Raw genomic sequence first — 23,928 nt, forward strand, 5'->3', positions numbered from 1 at the left:
TTAAAACAACTTACTTTTCCCTCAGTGTCAGTATCTGTCGATGGAATGATTGGGCAACATGGGCCAGTGGAATGGCCTGCCAAATCATCTGATTTATCACCATTGGACATTTACCTATGTAGTCGCCTAAAAACAATGGAATATGGCGAAAAAATTAGGAATCTGGGTCTTTTGAAGCAACAGATACATAGAATGTATGTGTACAAATCACACCTGAGACATTGCACCGTGTTCGTACAGGTTCGGAGACACGTCGGCACACATCCATAGCGCGACACGTCCAACACATTGAACACATTTTATAAGAGATAATCTAAGTTTTATGTACGCATAACTTCAAAGTTATTACAATTATGTGAAATCTGATTACACCAGAGTTTCTCTGAAAATTCTAGCCCTGTTTCATATATTATATGATTCCCTTCCCATTCAAGGGTGGCAACCGTTCACCTGACACACACCAAAATGGTTCCTACTCGGCCTAACGTGTCCATACAATTACCAATTAGGGCTATCTACATTCACTTTCATTTTATAAGGGGTGGTGAGGGACTTTTGACTCACCATATATATATATATATATATATATATATATATATATATAGAGAGAGAGAGAGAGAGAGAGAGAGAAAGAAAGAAAGAAAGAAAGAAAGAAAGAGGGTTCCTTTCTCTAATGTTTTCTTTCTGATGAAGTTTTGTTTTATTGACAAAGGAACAATAAACTTACATTATAGGTATACTAGCTGCAGTACTGGCGTTGCAGGGAAGGTTAGGTTTATAGAAAACACTTGAAAAGTATATTTGAACCCACTTTTGCTCATAAGGAAACATATTTTTAATGAAAATGAAATGATAAAAATCCAGCTCTTTCAAAAGTTAACTATGCTCAACAATTTACATGTACCGAAGTAGTCGTTATTCTTTTGTGAAATATTGAACCTACTTCTCTCCTTAGGATACGAATTTTAATGAAAAGGACATGATGAAAATCAGCCTCGAACTAAGTGCTAACTATGTTTAAAATTTCTTTAGAGACACAGCTAAGCCGAGTGCTAGCTATATTCCAAAATTCATTTGAAACGGTTATGCTGTTTACCCGTGATGATAAGACAAATAACATAGATTTGAATGAGGATATATATATATATATATATATATATATATATATATATATATGAAAACTGCCACCCCAAGAGGAGCCACCGATCTGGATGGCTTGTGAGATAATTTATTTTTGGCATAAAGTTTCTACCCAGCCCTTCCTTAGAAATGCGCATTTTAATGAAAATAACATGATCAAATTCCAACTCGAGCCAAGTGCTATGTTCAAAAATTAATTTCAAATGATTCATCTATTTTTCCATGAAGATAGACAGATTTCATCGATTTCTTTTATATATTAAAAAAGACTCCTCCCTTTTCCCCTCAGAAGCGGAATTTTCTAGAACGCTGGAACACGCGTCCACCTGCTTTTTAATAAGGAGTTTATATAAACCAAGTTTTATTCTTTAGATATAAGAGGCACATGAAATACTGTATTTTTTAGCATACATTTTAAACTCCCTCCATCTTAGGATACACATTTTCATAAAAGATCATGATAAAATTCTGGCTTGAGCCCAGTGCTAACTATGCTCGAAAATTTATTTCAAACGGTTTAGCAATTTACCCGTGATAATGAGGAGAGAAACGGTTGATGTTATTTTCATATATTTAGGAAAAAAATTATAAAAATTAACCCCTTTCCTCCCTTAGAAACCAAATTTTCTGAAACACTTGTCCATTTATTTTTAATAATGAGTTTATATGCCAAGTTTCATCTTTCTTGCGTGAAGTGTTCATCAGATACTGTTATTTTTGCATAAATTTTGCTCCCTTCCTCCTTGGAATGCGCATTTTAAAAATTCTAAATAGCCCACGAGCTCTTCCATACAATTACCTAAAAGTATGCCAAATTAGAAACATTCTAGGTCAACGATGTGGATTTGTGTAAAGAAAAAAGATACAAGCCGAGAAACAAACATTCTTTACACGTAAGATGTAGCATATAATTTCGTATTTTGATAATACGTAATTTTTGTTTGTTCCGTAATTATATTTCGTATATATAAATTGTGGACTTCTGTTGTTGTTATGTGATAACATACGAATGTTGGCATGCTGGAGTCAGTTCCTAGTGAGAGCTCATGTGGTTTGGGTTCTATGTTAAACTGTAAATCCACATCTCATGTAGCGTCGGTGCGGACGGAACATTAGACTCCAAAACAACCAACCAGCTTTTTTCTCTCTCTCTTGTATGAGAGCCAATACACACAGAGACCTTTAGATACGCACAAGGGATGCATAGACATCCTCACCTACCACATGGTGCGAGGCTTGTTTGTCCTCTTTACACTTATCAACAAAAACTATCCAAAAATGCAAGTTACTCCCGCCGAGCATACACTGCATTAAACATGATTCCCAGTGAATGCTTATTGATGCAACTTACATGGGTTACGTTACGTTTCCGAAAAAACTCTAGTTCAGATTATACTTCTGAAATTAATCTCATATCCTTAACTCTTACAACACGTTGTGTACGGCTTCCATACGTATCGCCGTTACCATTTATTTATAGAATAAACACTATTTTAAATCACACTCATTTATTTATTGGGGGGGGGGGGGGCGCGGTGGCTCAGTGGTAGAGCGTTCACCTCTCGTGCTTGGGGTTCCGGGTTCGATCCCAGCCCACGCCAAGTGAACTTTGTGGTGGACAAACACCGTGTGCGTGGGTTTTCTCGGGGTTCTCCCGTTTCCTCCCACTCTCTTCATTCCACCATTTCATTCATTTCTCATAATCACCGTCTCCTTTATCCTAACCGGCATAATCGTGGGACGTAAAACTCAAAGATTTCATTTCATTTACACTCATTTATTCAATACTCTTTTCGTACAATTCTTTACACCAACTTACGCATGGAACTCTAACATTCTTTTAGGCACTTTCTATATTCGATTCTTCCACAAAAACATTCAACTTACTATATAATCTTATATCACAACTTCATAACCATTAAACAACAAACCATAAAATCAATAATTATTCATTTATCTTTTTTTACAAATTCAGTGGCACTCTAAACAAGTCTTTTTTGCCATTGCACATTTTCGACACACTTATTGTTTATTTATACCACCTACACTTATGAGGTTTGGATTCCACGTTAAGCTATGAGTCCACGTCACATACAGTATCGATGCTAAAAAGAACCTTAAATTCCAATCCAGTTAACCATTTAATTGAGTATGTACTAATACGGCTTATACTTTCGCACAATATTCGACATCGTCCTGCTACATGATAGTCATAAACCGCTACTTTGAATACTTTATTGAACATGATACCTAAGACTCAGTTGCAGATGTCTTTTACCTCTCGCGTTTACTCACGTTTGAAGTAATGGACTGGGATTTCCAACTTCTTTCCTTTTTTGCACTGTTGAGGTAATAGCTCTTGGTAGTAGGATGTGGATTCCAGGTACTTGCCTTGTAAAATCTCTTTTCACACTTCAGGTGATTGTTCTCGGCAATATTTTATGAATTACAACTTTTGGTAAGTCCAATTTTGTTCCCTTCAGAGCTGATGTAAAGATTATTGGTGCTTTTCTGATTTCAGTTTGGAACACTGCTCTGACTGTAATTTTTCTACCACTGTATATTTGGTCTCGAGTGTAAACATTACTATTACTGTGTTTTGAACTCAACATTGGCAGTTCGCAGCTAGTAGGCAAAGTGGTATGCCGAGTTTGATATTTTATTAAGATCCAGACCCAACCTTTCCTTGCCGCGGCTAAGATAATAATGAAATGCCAGTTAAACACTCAGATTTTCTGTAACAGTGTCCATTGACCAGTACAACACCATGCTTGACAGAGATCAGGAGTACTCATTGCGTATTTGAGATAACGAGACAAATGTAAACTACTTGGAACTGGATCTGCCATAACAGCAACCATTGACGAGGTCCAAAGAGCGCCTACAGTATCACCTTATAGTTAAGATGCGAGTGCTTTCTTCTGAACGGAAGTCCAGATTCTGTTACTGGTTACCTACAAGAAGAATTTTGAACATTAATCCTTAGACGAACAGTTAACTTCTTTATTCCGCACCTACAAAAAGATTACAATACTCACCTCTCACAGCTAACAGCACGTGATACTCCTGACTGACTGACATCCTTTTCTTTAACGATGAACAAAAGAATAAACTCCAATCCATCAAAGCTCGTAAATAGTCTTTTCACGTCTTGTTGACCTATTGTCTGTAAAAACTTCGTAAGAAAACTTCTTAAATACCATCACACTGAAGCCTTAGACCGAATGATGCTATTGTAACCGGCCTGGGTGTCAAGTCGCTGTTCGGGCGAATATTTATTTGTAATCGCCCTGAGTTCGGGCGAACATTTATTTGTAACCACTCCGTATTCTGTTCGCTGTCCGTGGCTCGTGGTACTACCAATAAGTATACTCCTGATACTTTAACTTACCTGGACAGGACGATGAAGGACCTCTCCAAGAAAGGTTACAAACTGTTTCCAAAAAGCTCGTCGGTCTCAATAATGAGATGAGCATTAGGCGCCGAGAGGTTCGGGTGTCTCGTCTCGAAAACCTCACGGACGATCAGACGGTCATCCAGACCATAACACACACAAACATCACTCATACAAGCAACGAAAACACACTGGATTAAATAACACTATACTTATTTATTAGAGCACTAGTATATAAAAAAAAATAATAAAAAAAATAACGAAGAGAAATGAACACAACACTGAACACTGAGGATGTATAACAATTTTAGTCGCTGAAATCACGCTTTGCCCTTTTCGGGCAATATAGCCCTTTATATATATATGATTATGATTCAGATATCACTACAAATTCTTCTCTCACACCATTGACACACTTGGGGGATTAGCACTGGGGAAAAGTTGTCGGGATCGTCCCACGATGAATCCAGTTGTTACGCTGAACAGTCATGCAGCGTAAAGGTGAATCTTCAGCAAGTTAAAAAAAGAAAATCTCCACAGTGGAATATTGATATTGGAGAGCGCGTATATAACTTTTTGAACGCACAAGGTCTGCGGACCTGGGATTTCACTAGTTGGGGCTAGCCGTAAGAAATCGTCCTTCACCGGCTAAATAGCTTGTACCCCTTCACAAAAAGTCGTATCTGAAGCTCGACATGACATGCGCGGGTTACGGCTTCCAGACCTGGAGTCAAACTCCTCGAGCACCCAAGCTCAAGGTACGGGTTGCGATGGTCAACTGAAAAGTGTTGGCAGTTCATTTCAAAAATCACTCTGTTAACTCACCTGTACGCACATACAACCAGAATACGGAAAACAATTTATGTTAATTTTAGTCAACTGCCTATAATGCACTAGACACGGCGATAACACTGGCGTGAGAAAGTACAGATAACGGACTGCAGAACAACGCAGTTGGTGCCAGTTTGGCCACTGGGACATCTGGTCAGCCCGTATTTCTCTAATCTATTGTAATGTTTCCATAAGCGATTAAAGAAAGCACTTAATTCAGTTCCAAATAACTGCAGAATATATACTGTGCATATAATAAGTCAGGGAGAAACACTGAAATGGTTAGTCACTAACTGAAATGTTCTCAGCAAAAGCAATGTTTTAAATATATATATGAGAAAACGATGAAAGACTTCTTTGTCCAATTGTGTGGGAAAGAAGCAATTCCCACCAAATAAAGAACTTATGTGCGTTGTAGAATAAAGTATAAATCGAAAATAATAATCACTGTCTTTACGAAATATACAGTGTGTCCACAAAAATCCTTCTATAACCTGGTAGCGGTTATATATGGTGTCTGAAAGTGGAACGACCTGTCGAGTGCACACGTAGACAGGTTGAGAACCCTTGGCCGTATGGCGAAATATGAATAAAATTAGGTTTTTCGCCTGAGATTTAAAATTAGTTAGATGGCAACACTGTCATATGGTGTGAGATTTACGTGTATAAACGATGAATGGTTTTTCACCTGAAAAAGGGCTATTTAAAATAGTTAAAGAACTTGTCCACTCACTACAAAGTGATGAGGTTCCTGCATGAGCAAATGTCCAATCCAAGTGTTCCATGAAGTAATAAGATCCTCTTGAACAATTGGTGCAGTTGGGTTTCCTTATCTTCCGTTTCTTCACATGTTGAAACCATGCTGTCTTCCTGTGTGAGTATCCTCCATGGTTCTCCAACGATGAGTTGATGAGGGAAAAAGGGAAGTTTTTTTTTTTTTTTTAACACTGGTGTGAGAAGCGAGGTATGGTTGAAACACCTGTATGGTAACTTCACTAAAAATGCGCAAAAAGCGTTTGTAGGGCTATTAAAATTCTTATTTTTTTTTTAAAACAGTAATATTTTTTTTTTAAACACAAATACTTTTCGTACAATGTTTAAGTGTTCCGTTTCGATCACTATATTTCGTGTAATATGGAGTGAATATATTATAGGGCTATTTAATTCTTACTTTTTTTTTTTTTTTTTTACACATAAATACTTTTCGTAAAATGTTTTAAGTGTTCCGTTTCGATCACTACATTTTGTATAATATGAAGTAAATATGCACACTCAATAACTATTCAAGAAAACATCGACTTAAAGAATTATCAGATATCTCAATAAAAATTAGTAAATATACTGATATCTGTATTTAAAATATTAAAATGTGAATGAATAAGCAAATAGCAAAACATGTTAAAGGTACTAAAATATTAAAATTATTGTTAAAGTTTCGATATCACTATAATATGTTTGAAAAATACGAAAATCATTGAAAAGTAAAATGAATGAAAATGTAAACACGTAATAAACTAACAATATGCAAACAAAATAAGATTTTCACCTGTATGTCCTTTTTTTTTTTAATTGTGCCTCGTGTTGTTTGGCAGAAAAGAACGAAAAATCGTTTTTCAAAAAAAAAAAAAAAATAAAATAAAATAAAATAAATAAATAAATAAATAAATAAATAAATAAATAAATAAAAAAATAAACTTAAGTGTCAAAAATGACGTTCATAGTGATTCCAAGAAACAAGCATGATTCTGCATATCAAAGAAAAGATTGTGATTTCGTTGACATGTATGAAGAAAATTCGGCACGCCATAAGATCAAATGCCATCTGCTCATCGTGAAAATCGAGACTTTAATTCAATAATGCTCATTACAACAAATGGTTTCGTTCTGAAACAAAGTTATTATTAGCGTAGGCCTAGAATAATGGTCGTTGTTCACTTCCAAAAACGTAAACATTGTAGGGTTACCAGAAAATGTGGCTACTATCTGCAAAAAATTTTATTAATAAAGTGTTGAAAACTATTCAATATTGATTCAAGTTTTTCGAAGGTCTGAATCAAGGAAGTTGACTCACTAGTCCAAACATACCTGAAAATAAATGGTCATTACGCCATGAATTGACCAAAACCATAGGTGGGAAAAAATGTGTAATACTACACGTACTTACACACGAAATATGCCATCGACACCTGCGAGGCAAAAATTAGAAACGAGGGAAGGCCTGTAACCATAGGCACTTACAAAATGTTTCTGTACAAAACTGAAATATAAACATTAATATTCAGTAAACTACGCGTATGTTCCCTGGAACATAACATACGTCTTCCACCTAGAAAAAATGTGTAAACACACAAAATACAAATGCTCTCGTAGCATCGTAAAGATATGTCTCTATAAGACAAAACACGTGAGATCTATTAAAAGAAAAACATGAGATACAAACAAGAATATAGTCAACGACATTACAACTTTCTGGTCGGTCTGAAACATCAAGATTAAATTCCCTACAAAACAGTTATGTCGCTCCACGACAGTTAAACTTCCTTAGGCATCTTCGCTACAAAATATTTAAACTGGTATTATTAACGCATTAAAATTCAAAGTCATCGAGCATACGAAATAATTGACAGAAAATAATTTTCATAAATCATTATGGCTTCATGCTGTTGGAAAGAAAATAAGTTTATTTTTCGGGATCTATATCAATATTTCTGAGACGGCTGAAACCTCATAAATAATGGGCCATGTCGATTTTTGAAGAAAATCATCCGTCAATGGTAGTATGGCTGAAACCTAAAGATTTGTATTTCAAAATCTTTGGCCATGTTGATTTCTGAAGGAAATCCTCCATACTGTTTGTTATGGCTGAAACCTAAAGATTTATATTCCAAAACCTTTGGCCATGTTGATTTTTTTTAAAAATCCTCCATAACAATAACAATTTTACTACTAAATTCCAAATAGTTTTGGGACATACTGTGACTAAAATATAACTTTCTCAAAATTAATAAAAAACATTACAACACATTAGCATACAAATGCACATTATAGTTACGATTCATAAACGCTAAAATATTCACTAGAATATTACTAGACAAATATACTCAAAAAATCTAACCTAAGAATACGCATACTTAGTCACGAGTTACTACAAAAATGAAAACGAAAATCTAAGATTAACATTTAAAAAGAAATTTAATATTGATTATAAGTGTAAAGTTTCATATTCTACGCATGAGATTACATACTAAGTTTCAATGACAAATATACAAGTGTACATAAATGAATAACTAAAAATTTTCTCTTCCTAGGCATCTCGATGCATTATTTATTTAAATTCTGAAAAGAAAATTGAACATTAATTCTTAATAACATATTTAAGATTTTCGAAAGTGGGAAGGGATCCTAAAAGAATTTTTAAATTTTAAAACACAATAAAAATATATATTATAACGCCAAAACATCTTCCCACTGGCTGGGGATACGGAAATCGCGCCAAGATTTCAAATTGCTTTTAAAATGCAATTCCCCTACGTATGTGATACGTTAATTATTTATTAAAAAGTCTAAATTCAAACATCTGAAATGAAAACAAGAAAAATTAATGACATTAAACTAATAGTAAGTCAGTGATAAGGTTTGCAACACAAATGCACAGCTGACTGAGGTATGAAGTGCTACACGGAGCAAAGACAGAAAAAATAAAAGGGATCGATCAGCTGTGTACCGTCCGTTATTCGTCGACATAAGCAGGTGGTCGGAAATACAGCGACTATCTTATCAAAATAAAGAAACAAAAATTTGTTATCTGCTCTTTGCTGAACAGTTAAAAGCTAGAAGCAAAAATGAATTTTAAAAACAATGCGTAGTTCTCTTTTCGTATCCAGGTATTCTAATCAAAAGCTAAAAGCAAAAAGGAAGAAAATGAATACATGTTTATCGCTTAGAAATGCGTCGCTCTCCTAGGAGAAAAATTTGTATCAACACACAAAGTCTTGGTTACTTTTTTTTTTACTTTTCTATGATTACTATTTCTACTTTGATAATTACGGTTTGTTCGTCTATTCCTACAGCGGTTATCTCTATGTACAAATCTATGCTTAATGTTGTCACACAAATTGCAGTTCCTGTCTCGTTTGTGATAACTCAGGTTACGTGGCCGTGATTTACGACTCCTTCTGTTTCTATTACTGCCTTTTCGATTGCGGTCTTGGTTCTGATTCCCTTTAAATTTCGTATTGTTTAACATCTGGTCTTGGTATCTTTGCTTATTGCAATAACTATAATTTCGTTTACGCTTTTTCTCTCTGTGGTTTGTGGTAGTTGTTTCTGTGCGCTTACGACCTCTGTCGTATACAATCATCTGTTCATGATTTTCACTACTACTGTTACTACAAGTGGTGTTGCTAGATTCTGAATGAATAAAATCATTGTCAGATTTCTTACGAGATTGGTTGAGACTACCTGTCTCTGGTTGGAGTTCAGATTCCTGCGTTTCCTGTTCATTAGGGGTATTAGTTTCTAGCTCAGGTTCGAATTCCAATGTTTTGTTTACACTAGGAATGTCAGTCACTAACTGAGGCTCAAATTCCGGTGTTTCGTATCCAGTAGGAACATCTGACTGTAACTGGGGTTCACATTCCGGTGTTTTGCTTCCAGTATTTCCTATTTCCTGATTGTTTTCGCAACATTCTTCCGGTACGGTGTCTAAACTTTGACCTGATTCATTATTTGGCTCGACAAAATTCCCTTTATTTTCATTCCTAACTTCTACCAACTGATTATGGTTCTTTCTCCCTTCTTCTACGTATTTGTTAATATCCGCATTAGTTAAACCCATTTTATGTAAGAGTAAATCTAGTTTCTCATTAAATAAAGCTAGTTCTTCTTGTGTGTATGGCATCTTGAACAAGAATAAACTTAAAACATACAATTAGAATAAAATATAATATCACAAGATATGATTAAAATCACCTAAAAGAGTTTTTTTTTTCTTTTTAATTACCGGTTCTTAGCTAAAAGAGAAATAGTATATTGAAATATTAATCTTATATGTAGGTTCGAGCACCAACGGTCTCGATTCGGGTCGGTAGTTCGGGCGTCAGTTATTTGTAATCGCCGAGCGTTCGAGTCGCTGTTCGGGCGCCATTTATTTGTAACCGGCCTGGGTGTCAAGTCGCTGTTCGGGCGAATATTTATTTGTAATCGCCCTGAGTTCGGGCGAACATTTATTTGTAACCACTCCGTATTCTGTTCGCTGTCCGTGGCTCGTGGTACTACCAATAAGTATACTCCTGATACTTTAACTTACCTGGACAGGACGATGAAGGACCTCTCCAAGAAAGGTTACAAACTGTTTCCAAAAAGCTCGTCGGTCTCAATAATGAGATGAGCATTAGGCGCCGAGAGGTTCGGGTGTCTCGTCTCGAAAACCTCACGGACGATCAGACGGTCATCCAGACCATAACACACACAAACATCACTCATACAAGCAACGAAAACACACTGGATTAAATAACACTATACTTATTTATTAGAGCACTAGTATATAAAAAAAAAATAATAAAAAAAAAATAACGAAGAGAAATGAACACAACACTGAACACTGAGGATGTATAACAATTTTAGTCGCTGAAATCACGCTTTGCCCTTTTCGGGCAATATAGCCCTTTATATATATATGATTATGATTCAGATATCACTACAAATTCTTCTCTCACACCATTGACACACTTGGGGGATTAGCACTGGGGAAAAGTTGTCTGGATCGTCCCACGATGAATCCAGTTGTTACGCTGAACAGTCATGCAGCGTAAAGGTGAATCTTCAGCAAGTTAAAAAAAGAAGATCTCCACAGTGGAATATTGATATTGGAGAGCGCGTATATAACTTTTTGAACGCACAAGGTCTGCGGACCTGGGATTTCACTAGTTGGGGCTAGCCGTAAGAAATCGTCCTTCACCGGCTAAATAGCTTGTACCCCTTCACAAAAAGTCGTATCTGAAGCTCGACATGACATGCGCGGGTTACGGCTTCCAGACCTGGAGTCAAACTCCTCGAGCACCCAAGCTCAAGGTACGGGTTGCGATGGTCAACTGAAAAGTGTTGGCAGTTCATTTCAAAAATCACTCTGTTAACTCACCTGTACGCACATACAACCAGAATACGGAAAACAATTTATGTTAATTTTAGTCAACTGCCTATAATGCACTAGACACGGCGATAACACTGGCGTGAGAAAGTACAGATAACGGACTGCAGAACAACGCAGTTGGTGCCAGTTTGGCCACTGGGACATCTGGTCAGCCCGTATTTCTCTAATCTATTGTAATGTTTCCATAAGCGATTAAAGAAAGCACTTAATTCAGTTCCAAATAACTGCAGAATATATACTGTGCATATAATAAGTCAGGGAGAAACACTGAAATGGTTAGTCACTAACTGAAATGTTCTCAGCAAAAGCAATGTTTTAAATATATATATGAGAAAACGATGAAAGACTTCTTTGTCCAATTGTGTGGGAAAGAAGCAATTCCCACCAAATAAAGAACTTATGTGCGTTGTAGAATAAAGTATAAATCGAAAATAATAATCTCTGTCTTTACTAAATATACAGTGTGTCCACAAAAATCCTTCTATATCCTGGTAGCGGTTATACTATTGTGACCCTGATGTTGTTAAATACGCCGTGATCTTCGAGGTCCAAGCAAAGCAGAGTTCCCTTATAGTCTCGTGAATCCATGATATCAAAATAAATTAATTAGATAAAATAAGTAAGATAAAAATGAAAGTAAAATAAAATAAAGAAAGAAAAATCCAGAAAAATATTGAATACTATTTCATCCTATTGTAAATCAAATGCACTAAATAAAATATAATAAAAAAATAATCATCCAAACTTAGATACGAAATTAATGAAAAACATACTTATTTACTTAGGGTTTCTTTAAATCCATATTTCTGACAAGAAAATTTTTGAGCTGGTAATGTCATATCTGTTACTTAATTTTAGAGGAAATACTTTTTTAATTTTTTTTTTTTCAAACTCTATGACATAAGTGTCCTTTGGTAGGAACGCAAAAGCAAGATGAAAATAAAACCCTCCGGGGGGGGGGGGGGGGAAATGGAAGAAAGCAACTTAACAAACTACTATAAAGTCAGATTAGCATTTTATATTTATTATAGGGTTAGAAGCAGAAATAAAGAGAAAATAGTTAATGAAACTCAGTTTTTTCTGGCTGTCATTTGTACCAAAAGAGCAGTCACACTTTATTACAAGACGTAAATAATAGTGTTAGAAGAACTATCACTAAAATTCTTGTCTTTTCACGAATATCCTTGTTTTCATCCACTAGCCGCATATGAACTAAAATCGTATCGGCAAAAAGTTATATTGATGTGAATATCTGCGGCCGCGGACTTCTAACTGTAATTTTAGAACACAAATTTTGAGTACTTCAGAAAATTCAGAAATACTGTGTTCCGGGTGTCTTTCATTGAGGACTGCGTCATGCCTCATAATTGAGTTGAATACTTATTTTTCAACGAATGAGGAGTTCCTTAAAATCATTGACAAGCGTAAAACTATATTTTAAAATTGCTTTCCAAATAGGTATTTTGTTCTATCCGATACATTTGGAAAAAGTGAGGATGTAGGTTTAGGATCAACGAACGTCCTTAATAAAAGTTATATTTAAAAATAACATTACGTAGTAGAAAATTGTGATTGTACGTAAGCGACATCATTGTATGTTTCAGCTATGAAGTAACTGAACTATTGACAGCAAGTATATATTTTATGCAGGAGTACATCAACAGCACTATTGCTGTATTATTCATTTTTGAAATATTATCCATTCATTCTTGAAATATTATCCATTCAAATTATAATTGTATGAAAGATCAATGTGATTTTGTTTTTCCTTCATTCACAGGTTTGTTGATAGGCACATGTCCAGGAATGCTGGAGAGATTACCTACTGTGAATATCTTCTACAAAATTCTACAACCGTTGCCTCAATTTTGTCCTTCACCCAAGAGGAGGTGAACCATATGAAAATTTGTTATGTATGCCCTGCAGAAGATATTGGACCAACCATGAAATTTGTTCAGTTTGCATTTCTAGTATCAGATATCCATGGTAACTCAGCCTCCACCAACGTATTCAATATTACTATACTCCCTGTGAACAACCAACCTCCTGTCATTCGAGTTTCTCCTTTAACGGTGTACGAAGGAGGAAACATTAGTATAGCACAAAATAAGTTGATTGTTTACGATGCAGACACGTTGACAGAAGACTTAACCATTCAGTTGAAAACTGTTCCAAGACATGGTACTTTACTCAAGGATAATATGGTTCTTACAAATGGAAGCAGGATACTCATGGATAATATTATTCAGTCTCAAATCGAGTAAGTGAAGGCATCATGCATGTTACTGTTTATCTTCTTCTTCTTCTTCTTCTTCTTCTTCTTCTTTTTCTGAGTAAAAATGAAATGAAATCTTTGAGTTTTACGTCCCACGGTTATGCCGGTTAGGCTAAAGGAGACGGTGATTATGAGAAATGAATGAAATGGTGGAATGAAGAAAGTGGGAGGAAACGGGAGAACCCCGAGAAAACCCACGCACACGGTTTTTCTGAGTAGTATATATCACAAGCAACTTATTTATTGGCTCATAAATTATTGACAGAATAACATGTACGCAATGTCTATGCACTTTTCCTCTTAATGTTGTCTAAAATAAATATGAAATTTAAAGTATTCTATTGAAACTACCTAGGTAGATTACAAAATACTGTTGTCAGGTTATGTATGAATTGAAAATGAAGATGAATATATTATCTAAGTAAGAGTTATGGTGAACCTACGCTTAGCAGCTAGTCTATGCTATTCTACTTAACTGGCATTTGTGTGTCTGCCTATCTTCTCTGTTCCACGATAACTTGCATTAGTTTATCAGATTTTCATGGAACTTTGTATGTCCCGTCTTCCAACTTACGGAATAAGCATATGTTTTCGGAGGGAGATCCGCTGAAAAAAAGAGGGTAAAATCTACTTACATAGGAGCATTTTACTACGCTACTTTGCTCATATATAATTCTTCACATTGCGGTTTTTGATTTGAATGTACATCGAACGATTGAAACAGAAACAAATCTTACGTAAATTGATAGCAAAACAGTACATGGAGGGGCATCTACTGCCATCTGGCAGCCATATTCCTCCTTCTCGTATAAACTTGACAATGGAATTTCTGTGAAATGGAGTAATAGTGCCTTCTACGTTAACGCAGCTGAAAAGCACTCGGTAATGAATCTTTAAGAAATGAAATGAAATCTTTAAGTTTTACGTCCCACGGTTATGCCGGTTGGGCTAAAGGAGAAATGAATCTTTAATAGCAACAAAATTGAGTCCTAGTAAAATTCATTGTCATTTACAATCTGTTTATAGTGAGGTAACTGTAGATTGATGTATGATGAATAGTTGAGAAGCGAAATTTCATTGAAGAAGGACAGAGCGATCATTGAAGATAAACCTCGGAGTGGTCGACCAGGTCTGTGATACATGAGAAATATCAAATCAAGAGGGCAAATAATTATGAACAACGATTAATTCGATCAGAATCCATCGCTGTTAAAAACTCAGTCTCTGTGCATTGTTTTAGTAACATTGACGTAGGAGACATACTTGCCTTTATTTCAGATGCTACTCGTACAGGATAAATGAACAGAACTCCACAGACTTCAGCTTGTTTTTAGTGGGAATTGCAGCTACTAGATGGTAATAGGTACCGATATGATTGCTGGTTTGTTTTCACGCTAAGGGCGATTTCTTTTTTCCAGCCAACTCATTTGTATCGGTCCAAACATCAGTTAAAATCTTTGAGACGAAGACTCAGGACCAAACTTTTCGTACATGTTTTGTCTTCTGTGTCTAACTTTTTCAAAATCTTAGTAAATTTGAATTCAGATTATTGTTTACTCCCTTTGTGCAGGTAGCAGCATTATTAAGTTGCTTTTAGCGTAAACATAAATTGAGGGGAAATCTTTGTGATTTAAGTTGGTTTCATTCGCACATTACAACTAATGCAGTTGATATTCGGTTTTTCATGTTTATAATACTTTTACAATATAAGACTTGCGTAAATATCTTCATCTTTGAAATCTACCTATTGTCGCCAGTTCATTGCTCACCACACTTTTTTGTTAAAAATCTGCTGAAAAGAAGTGCCTACGATTTTTAATTTTTAAATCGCTTCGTTTCTCTTTTCTCATTATAAGTTGAAATGCAACATTTAATTATAATCTGGAAGGAAAAAATATTAGTCATTCATATTAAGAACAAGGGCAAATTATATTTTGTTGTAGAAAAGTATCATTTAAAGTTTATGTACAAACTAAAAATTGTTAGCCACGTGTATCAAGAATTAAAGTCATATTTTACTTGGGATTATAGGCCGAACAATTATCTATTTTGCATTTATAGATGTCTTTCAAATTGAAGGAGATCATTGTTATTTTCATGCTATTCAGAAATCTTCTGTTTCAAATATCTTGACATGATACAATATGCAGCAGTAAAGAAAAAAGTAGTTATGTAAAAGGAGTATCCTTTACTACCGTGCTAAGCATACAGTATACTAGAAATGGGAGTTAATTTTTTTTCCTTTCTTTTTTTTTTTTAAAAATTTTGCGAGCAAAATTCACATTAGAACGTTGAAATAGAATATATGGAGTTTGTAGGAAAATATACTGAAAACAGATTGTGATGTAAATGTACTTCTCTTTTTTCTCTAAAGAAATGCTTTGTACATTTCTTTTAAATGTGTTGTTTTTCTTTCGTGAAAATTTGAATTTAAGAAACGAAAACAAAATAACAACATATGTTTAGTCATGGATAGAGTTGATTTTGAGTTTGAATTGTTCTTTTCAGCACAGAGACTATATGAGATGTGGACCTACAGTTTAAGGTGAGATCTGAGCCACTTTAATTCATTCAGATATTAATGCCTTTCCATCAGAAGTAGAACTCAGGATCATGTGCACAAAAGGCGCACTTACTAGCCAGAAGAAAGTAAATAAGGTTATAATTAGGCAACCTAAATAGTAGAAACTAGGGAAGCAAAGAAGTCATTAAAAAAAGTTTGAAAAGCATTTAGTTTAATAAAGAAATCATAAAGAGATAGAAAAGCAAAATCTTCCGCTATTTTTTCAAGAAGCTCTGTTTTTTACTTAAAAAACAGTCTCACGAAAATCTCGTATTTTTCATATCTGTTTGTCTTAATGTCTAGTAGCTTTTGCATTGTAGTCTGTTTAAGAAAGTGGTAAGCAAAGCTTATTTTTCATAGTATTAATATTTTTATTGTATGTGGTGATACTATATCACCATCATATTATCATATTTACGGTTCCATGACGCGCACATTTGTCAACATTTTAGGCCCTTCTCATTCCTCTTCCTCTCAAAAAATACTATGTACGTGTTATGCTCTGAATAATTCCTACAGCTTTTCCACTTGTGCTTCTGGTAAGTTGTTTCGTAATCATATAGATACAAACAGACGAGAATATAAATTAAGCACACAGATTAGATCAGAAATCATCTTGAACATTCCGTCTTGGCCCACTTAAGAACAGAACAATTTTATTACTAATGCTTTAAAGATATAATTTTCTGCTGGTTTCAGCTTTCAAAACTAGAGAATAGTTTCGTATTTCTCATACATAAATACGTTGTCAGATCAGTCAAGAGTACCTAATAGAAATGAGCTCCAGATGAATCCAATATATTTACTTTGAAAGAAAGAAGGATACCCTTCGATTAGGGGCTTTGATGCATGCAGAGAAAAGAGAATGAAGTCACAGTAACTGTAAATTACAGTCTTAACAAACGAATAGCTTTCTGCTGTCAATTACAATTGCAATATCATGGTTGGTTTTAACTACAAGCCAAGTGCTAGCTTGGAGTCATTTCTACCAGTAACGCGCCAATATGAAATCATAAGACATTTTTGTTTGTTGGTATTCATAATAATCATTAGGATCATGTCTCGAGGAGGGTGAACGAAATTGATTACATCAATTGCCTTTGCTGTTGATTATCAGTCCGCACATACAGTTTCAGTTGTTTCAGTGTGTATATAATGAAATTGCGGCTTGCTCATAATGCAACAGCAATCCATAGTCGATCTCGACTGAAGAAAGCTGTTTACTAATAGGGGTTCTTCTGCTAACCTTAATATGGTTAAATATTTAATATGTACTACTTGTAAGTGCACAAGGATAAAGTATGTTTTCTCCAATTTTTATTATTTGCTTCTTTCCAGATATCATCATGATGGTTCTGAAGAATTTGAAGATTCTTTCGTTATTTCAGTATCTGATGGCAAGCATTCCGTTCATGAGAAGCAGATCATTCAAGTCCTTCCAGTTGATGATGAGCCACCAGCTGTAAAACCAACATCGACAAATGCCTTATATGTTCGAGAAGGATCTGCCGTCGATATAGATTCTTCAGTGCTGGCTGCCGAGGATGTAGATACAAATGACGATGAATTGATATTTATGATTATTGATCTACCAAAAATGGGTATAATTTTGGTGGAAGAAAATGCCACAAATCTCTTTACTCAGCTTGATATTCAAACTAATAGAGTTCAATATAAACATTCAGGAAGAGAAATTGGTCCAACTACAAAATATGATAGGTTTACCTATGTGGTAACGGATCATATATTTTCTCGTATGTCCGTGAATGACAAAACTGAAGTAACCATTGCAATTGAACCAGTAAATAATCAACCTCCAATTGTGATTGCTCATAATAAAGTAATTGTAGAAGAAGGCAAGCATGTAATTTTAACACCAAATCACTTAATCGTTGAAGACAGAGACACATTGGGGAATTTTCTGGAGTGTGTTATCGTGAGTATGCCCCGATTCGGATACATTGAAAACATAAAACCATTCCCTGGCTCAGAGAAAAGTAACTCAGGCAAACCCATTATGACATTCAATTTAGACGACTTTCAGAACGGAATGATAAACTACGTTCAAAGTTTACATAACAACGTAGAGCCCATGAGTGATGAATTCAGTGTGTACTGTACTGATGGCAAGTATGAATCTTCACATGTTATTGTAGAGATAGAGATACTACAGTCGAATGATGAGGAACCTATAGTATTTGCTTCCAATATTACAATTCTCGAAGGAAGTAAGACAGTCATTGATGACACAGTTTTGACAATTAACGATATCGATACTGTTCCACATGAGTTAAAACTTCGAGTTTCTTCACCACCACAACATGGTTCATTGCTACAAGCTGTATATCTTCCTGAAATGAAGCGAATTGTTGAAGTTCCGTTGTATGAAGTAATTATCAGTGAATGGCAAAGAGGAAAATTTTATTACCAACATGATAACTCCGAAAATTTTAGAGACACATTTACTATTGCTGTTTCGGATGGCATTCATGAAACTAGTAAAACTGTGTCAGTAAATATTACTCCAGTTAATGATGAAAGTCCTCGCCTGAGACATAACCAAGGCAAGTAAATATATTTTAACTAATTCCATCGATAATTTTTAGCAGTCTTATAACATTTATCTTATAATGAAAAAGTTGATTCCTGTGTTTATTTAAATTAGGTATTTAATTAGGTAAATTGTGTAAGTAGTGTTTTGAATGCACCTCAGGAGGTTTGAGGTTCCGAAATCGATAAATATAATAGGACGTACTTTAGTGATAGTTGTACGATTGCACATTCCTTTCATACATTTTGCTTTGTTGATAAGTTTGGAACGAATTGGTTAATTCAAGTAGGCTTCGGGACCATACAGAAAGTATTAAAAAAAAAAAAAAAAAAAAAAAGTACAGTTTTGCTGTCGTTTAAGCAATCTCATTCAAAATGATCACAAATGTAAGCTATATTTTAAAGATTTTGTACACAACGCGGTGGGAACATGCAGTTAGACAATTATCATGATGTTTTGTTCTTCGTGGCAACATCAAGATTAAATAGCGATTTGCAAGATTATGCAGCATTAACAATGCAGTCAGGCTCTAATCAATGCGACAAAAAACAGTTTACTCATTGGAAGCACAGTAGCCTAACGTCTCTCCTAATAGAGCAGTGAAGTAAGGTTTTGTCTGGATTATGTTGAACATCAATTTCGTATTTGTCTACTTTGTAACTGAATCAAACTACAAACACCATGCCTCCACGTCAGCACAATTTTAATAAAAACTGACGTTCTGTCATTGGGAAGCGTGTTGTATCATGCAGTGCCGAACTGAGTTTATAGGTATGCGATATATTCGAAATTTATGGAGTATCGTGTACCTAGAAATAACACTCACATGCAATTTGTAGTCAGGTTAGTTCTTGTATTATTCGCACATTGACTCCTCTAGAAGCAAGTGACGCCATACGCATTTTGGATACTCTGCTACGGAATCTGTACTAGAAAAAAGTATTACAGTGTTTTGTCCCCGCTTAAACGAAGCGTTGTTGCACCTGTGTTTTGCATGAAGTGCTCCTCTTGCCTTTCTACATATCACAAACCCTAACTGTATTTTATAATTAATATGATCTTTATTATAGTTGCATCATGATTTCAATTTGTTTGCATTGCTGCCAGCGTTATACAGCTGCTTATCTACATTTCGTTTCATTAGAACAATAAGCATTAAATTAATTATGATTATGATTTATTAATTACGTTTATGATCAAGGTATGAAATAAAATTGATTATAAACATTTAAATGATAAATCATAATTTTCCTTCTTTTTCAGGTGTGAACGTAACTAGTCCAGAAGAAAGGATTGTGATTACTAGCAGCATGTTATCATCATTTGATATCGACACAGAAAGCTCCGATATTCGTTACACTATAGTAAGTCTGCCAGAACATGGGGTATTAGTTGTGAAACCAATAGAGGAAAACTACAATGAAAGAACTGACTTTACAGCTGGAAGTATTTCGTTTTCACAAGAGGAGGTTAATGCTGGCAGAGTTCAGTAAGTAACAAGTTTTTGCGTAATTCGCAGTTTGTATGTTTTGTCAAAATTTTTACGTGCATAGAAAATGGTATTCTATATTCAACTTCACATCTAACATGTATATGTTATAAATAATGTACCTGCAACATTATGTTACGATTGAAAGATTATTCATGAGAAAAATGCGCCAACATGTGCCAGATGGTTACTTGAAATTAGCATTGCATTTATTCTGGATCAGAGCAAGGGTGAAGTTTGCTGAATGGAGTGTCTATAGGATATTACATTCAGACCAGGGCAAAACTGTATCCGCGCCGGGAGTATCCGTAGGCGCCGCAGCGACGGCGGCTATGTGCACAGAAAAGAGAAATACGAAATATACAGATTTTGTCTTTATCAACTTGAGCTAGGTGACGCTAAGAGTTGCCTTTGCATTACAAGTGCAAGATAATGATCCACAATTTTTAAAACTGTTCCTATGTTTACACATAATGTAGATTTTGTCCACCTACTTTAGTAACTTCTTTAAATAGTACTCTTCTTTGTGAATTAACATATTTTACCTCCATATTTTCAAAAAAAGTCTCTTATTCTTAATTTGTATTATTTTGATTCCAAGTAGGGCATAGCTATTGGGGTTGCACCAGTAGTATAGGAGTGTTTCTGGAGGGAGCATGCGTAATAGCAAAGGTGGATATGTGTGTAAACGGAGTTTTATTCAGACGATTGTTTTCACGAAATTACTCGTCAATCTGTGCTATATTGAATTATTATTTGATTTATTATGTTGTTATATTTGCACTTAGTTTCTGATATATTGAGTACTGGTGAAGACTGGAATAAAATTAGATGACACATGTATTCGCATGTCAGAAAGATACTAACGTTTTGAGGAGTATTGGCACAAGTTGAACCGAAAGAAGACTGAATAGGGTTGTTCTTAAAATATAAAAATGTTAGTAAAGAGTCCATGACATGGTCTTTTTGATGGTACCCCTAATTTTATTCCATTCTTCACTAGTATTCAGTATATCAGAAAGTTGCAAATACAGCCATATAAATAAATCAAATAACGTTTCAGGTCTCGTGATAATGTTCTTCAGACGATCAATCGTCTAGACAAATATTCTTGTATACGTATTCCCATCCTTGTTAACGCGCCTGCTTCCTACGAACACATCCCTGTGCTATTAACGCGAAAGCTTCGCTTTACTCGAAACCGTGATAAGTACGTATTAAGAAGAGGGGACTTTTTTGAAAATTTGAAAGTAAATTATGTTAGTGCACAAAGGAACAGTAATGTTTAAAGAAATTAGTAACATATTGGGGAGAACGTGTATGTCATCTGTGGATGATAAAACTTCAGAGAAAGATACAAAACCACTGTGCCAGAGGCGTCATTTGGGCATTAGACAGGGAAAGGGGTTCCTGTAGTAGGCCTATGCTTAAAGTGCATATGCATTTTAATCAATGCACCACTGTGACTGTCACTGAGATATTGGTACTTATGGTCTCACTTTTGTTGTTTCTCAATGGGATAATGATATCTGACAATCCTTGAATGGTCATAATATTTCCCTTATACTTATCACAATAACTAACATGTAATATGCCGTAATACTTGTGGCCTATGTAACGGAATGAAAAGTTTCGAGAACTTCTTCTTACGTTTTCTATTACCAATGAAAAAATAACTCAAAAAATATATATTGCTGATTAAAACCATGAACCTCCCGACTGCGAAAGAAAAACGCTGACAACTTGTTTATGTTCATTCAGTCAACTTTTTCGGTTACCTTTGAATTTTAAAATGTATAGTTTTTATATCTAATTCATTTCTTTAGAAAATTTATATTTAGTTCCCTGCTATCTATACAAAAGCAAAGCTTATTTTTATAAGAACTATTTTTGAAGGATTTTAAATTTAATAAAGTGAAATAAGGGTAAGAAAGGTATACATGGCCTATCATGTGTTCAGAGTGCTGGCAGATACTCTCGACACTCCACTGTTAACGATCTCATTATGAGAGCCCTCATATCCTCAGGAACGCCTTCCGTGAGAGAGCCAATGGGGTGTAGTCGCTCTGATGGCAAGAGACCTGATGGAATGTCGTTAGTGCCTTGGAAACGAGGGAAGGCTTTAATATGGGATTTCACTTGTACCGATACCCTAGCCCCCTCTAATCTTCCTTCATCTTCGACAAAAGCTGGGACGGTTGCAACTCGCAGAGAATATGAAAAGAGACGAAAGTATAGCAACCTGTTGGACAAATACCACTTCGTCACCATAGCCATTGAAACTTGTGGGTCCTGGGGTCAGGAAGGTCTAAACTTCATTAATGAAGTTGGACACCGTATAACTATTAACACAGGAGACACCCGAGCTTCATCCTATCTTATACAAAGGATAAGTATGGCTGTGCAAAGAGGGAACGTAGCAGCGATGCTAGGAACTCTCCCTCCGGGAAAAGCTTTGGACGAAATTTTCCTTTTGTAATCACTCTCCTCTCACCAAACTCTCGAAAAAAAAAAAAAATATATTATTGTGTATTTAATGACTTTAGATTTCTGGAAACAATGTGTGCAGAATAAAGTGATTATAGTGGGAAAAAATGTAAGAAAAAATAAAATATTGTGATTGTTGTGATGTTGAGCTAATGGTAAGATCGGCTTCCAGTTTACAATCCAAATTAATAGATCAACTTGCAATAGTGAAAAAATATTATGAGGAGTGTAGACATGAGTTTTAAGAAGTGAAAGTTGTGAAATCCGTTTCAAAAAAAAAAAAAAAAAAAAAAAAAAAAATATATATATATATATATATATATATATATATATATATATATATAAAGTTGCTGTAATATAATTATAGTCAATAATAACTCTATGTAATAAGTATTAAATTTCAATAAATTTGAAAAAGAAAAGGAAAAAAAATACTGTATAAGTATTTCTGTAAAATCTAAAAATATCCTCCCTTTAAAAGTGTGTCATATGGTAACATAATACCAATCATTAAAATTTCTTTATTCTCCAATATTAAATTTATCTTAACAATAGTATACTTCAGCAACTAATGTATTTCATAGCATCTACCTAAATAATATTGTATAATAAAGTTATATCTCGTTATCAGAAACAAAACAAATTACAAGAGTATTTTGGGCAAAATTTTAAATGCTTTTTTTTAAAAAGATATGTTGTTAATAATATGATTTGGTTTCCTTTCAGAGTACCTGGTTTGTTTATGAAATCTGATGCCACGTTTCTCACTTTATCTTCTAGCATGCTGTCAATTTGCAAGAGCTGATATTTGAGAAAAAATAAACTTGCTGCATGAAATATTAGAACTTTTGCTCACATTTTGTTAAACACAATTATTAGCTGGAAGCCATGAAATATCTGGCGGCTTTGCTTTGACAGTAATAGGTGCTTGTTGTAAGGTAATTCATTATATAAAATAACACTTTTTTTTTTAACCTTCTAATTGTACTAGTTTCTGTTAATCTAGTATTCTGTTTTAATGTAAATTAGGAAAGATACACGAATCTT

General features: G+C 34.7%; 1 protein-coding gene across 1 annotated transcript in view; it reads left to right on the forward strand.

Moving 5' to 3' along the window:
* LOC145686279 (FRAS1-related extracellular matrix protein 1-like) overlaps positions 1–23,928 on the forward strand; it is a gene marked incomplete at its 3' end in the record, with an annotated part of 157,231 nt that overhangs the window by 53,017 nt on the left and 80,286 nt on the right. The window contains 3 exon segments of the mRNA XM_081759410.1: positions 13,297–13,776; positions 17,693–18,918; positions 20,169–20,394. Coding sequence (XP_081615536.1) covers positions 13,297–13,776; positions 17,693–18,918; positions 20,169–20,394 — 1,932 coding nt within the window.

The sequence above is a fragment of the Thermobia domestica genome, chromosome 5, assembly GCF_964235325.1.
Source record: "Thermobia domestica chromosome 5, izTheDome1.hap1.1, whole genome shotgun sequence".
NCBI lineage: Eukaryota > Metazoa > Arthropoda > Insecta > Zygentoma > Lepismatidae > Thermobia > Thermobia domestica.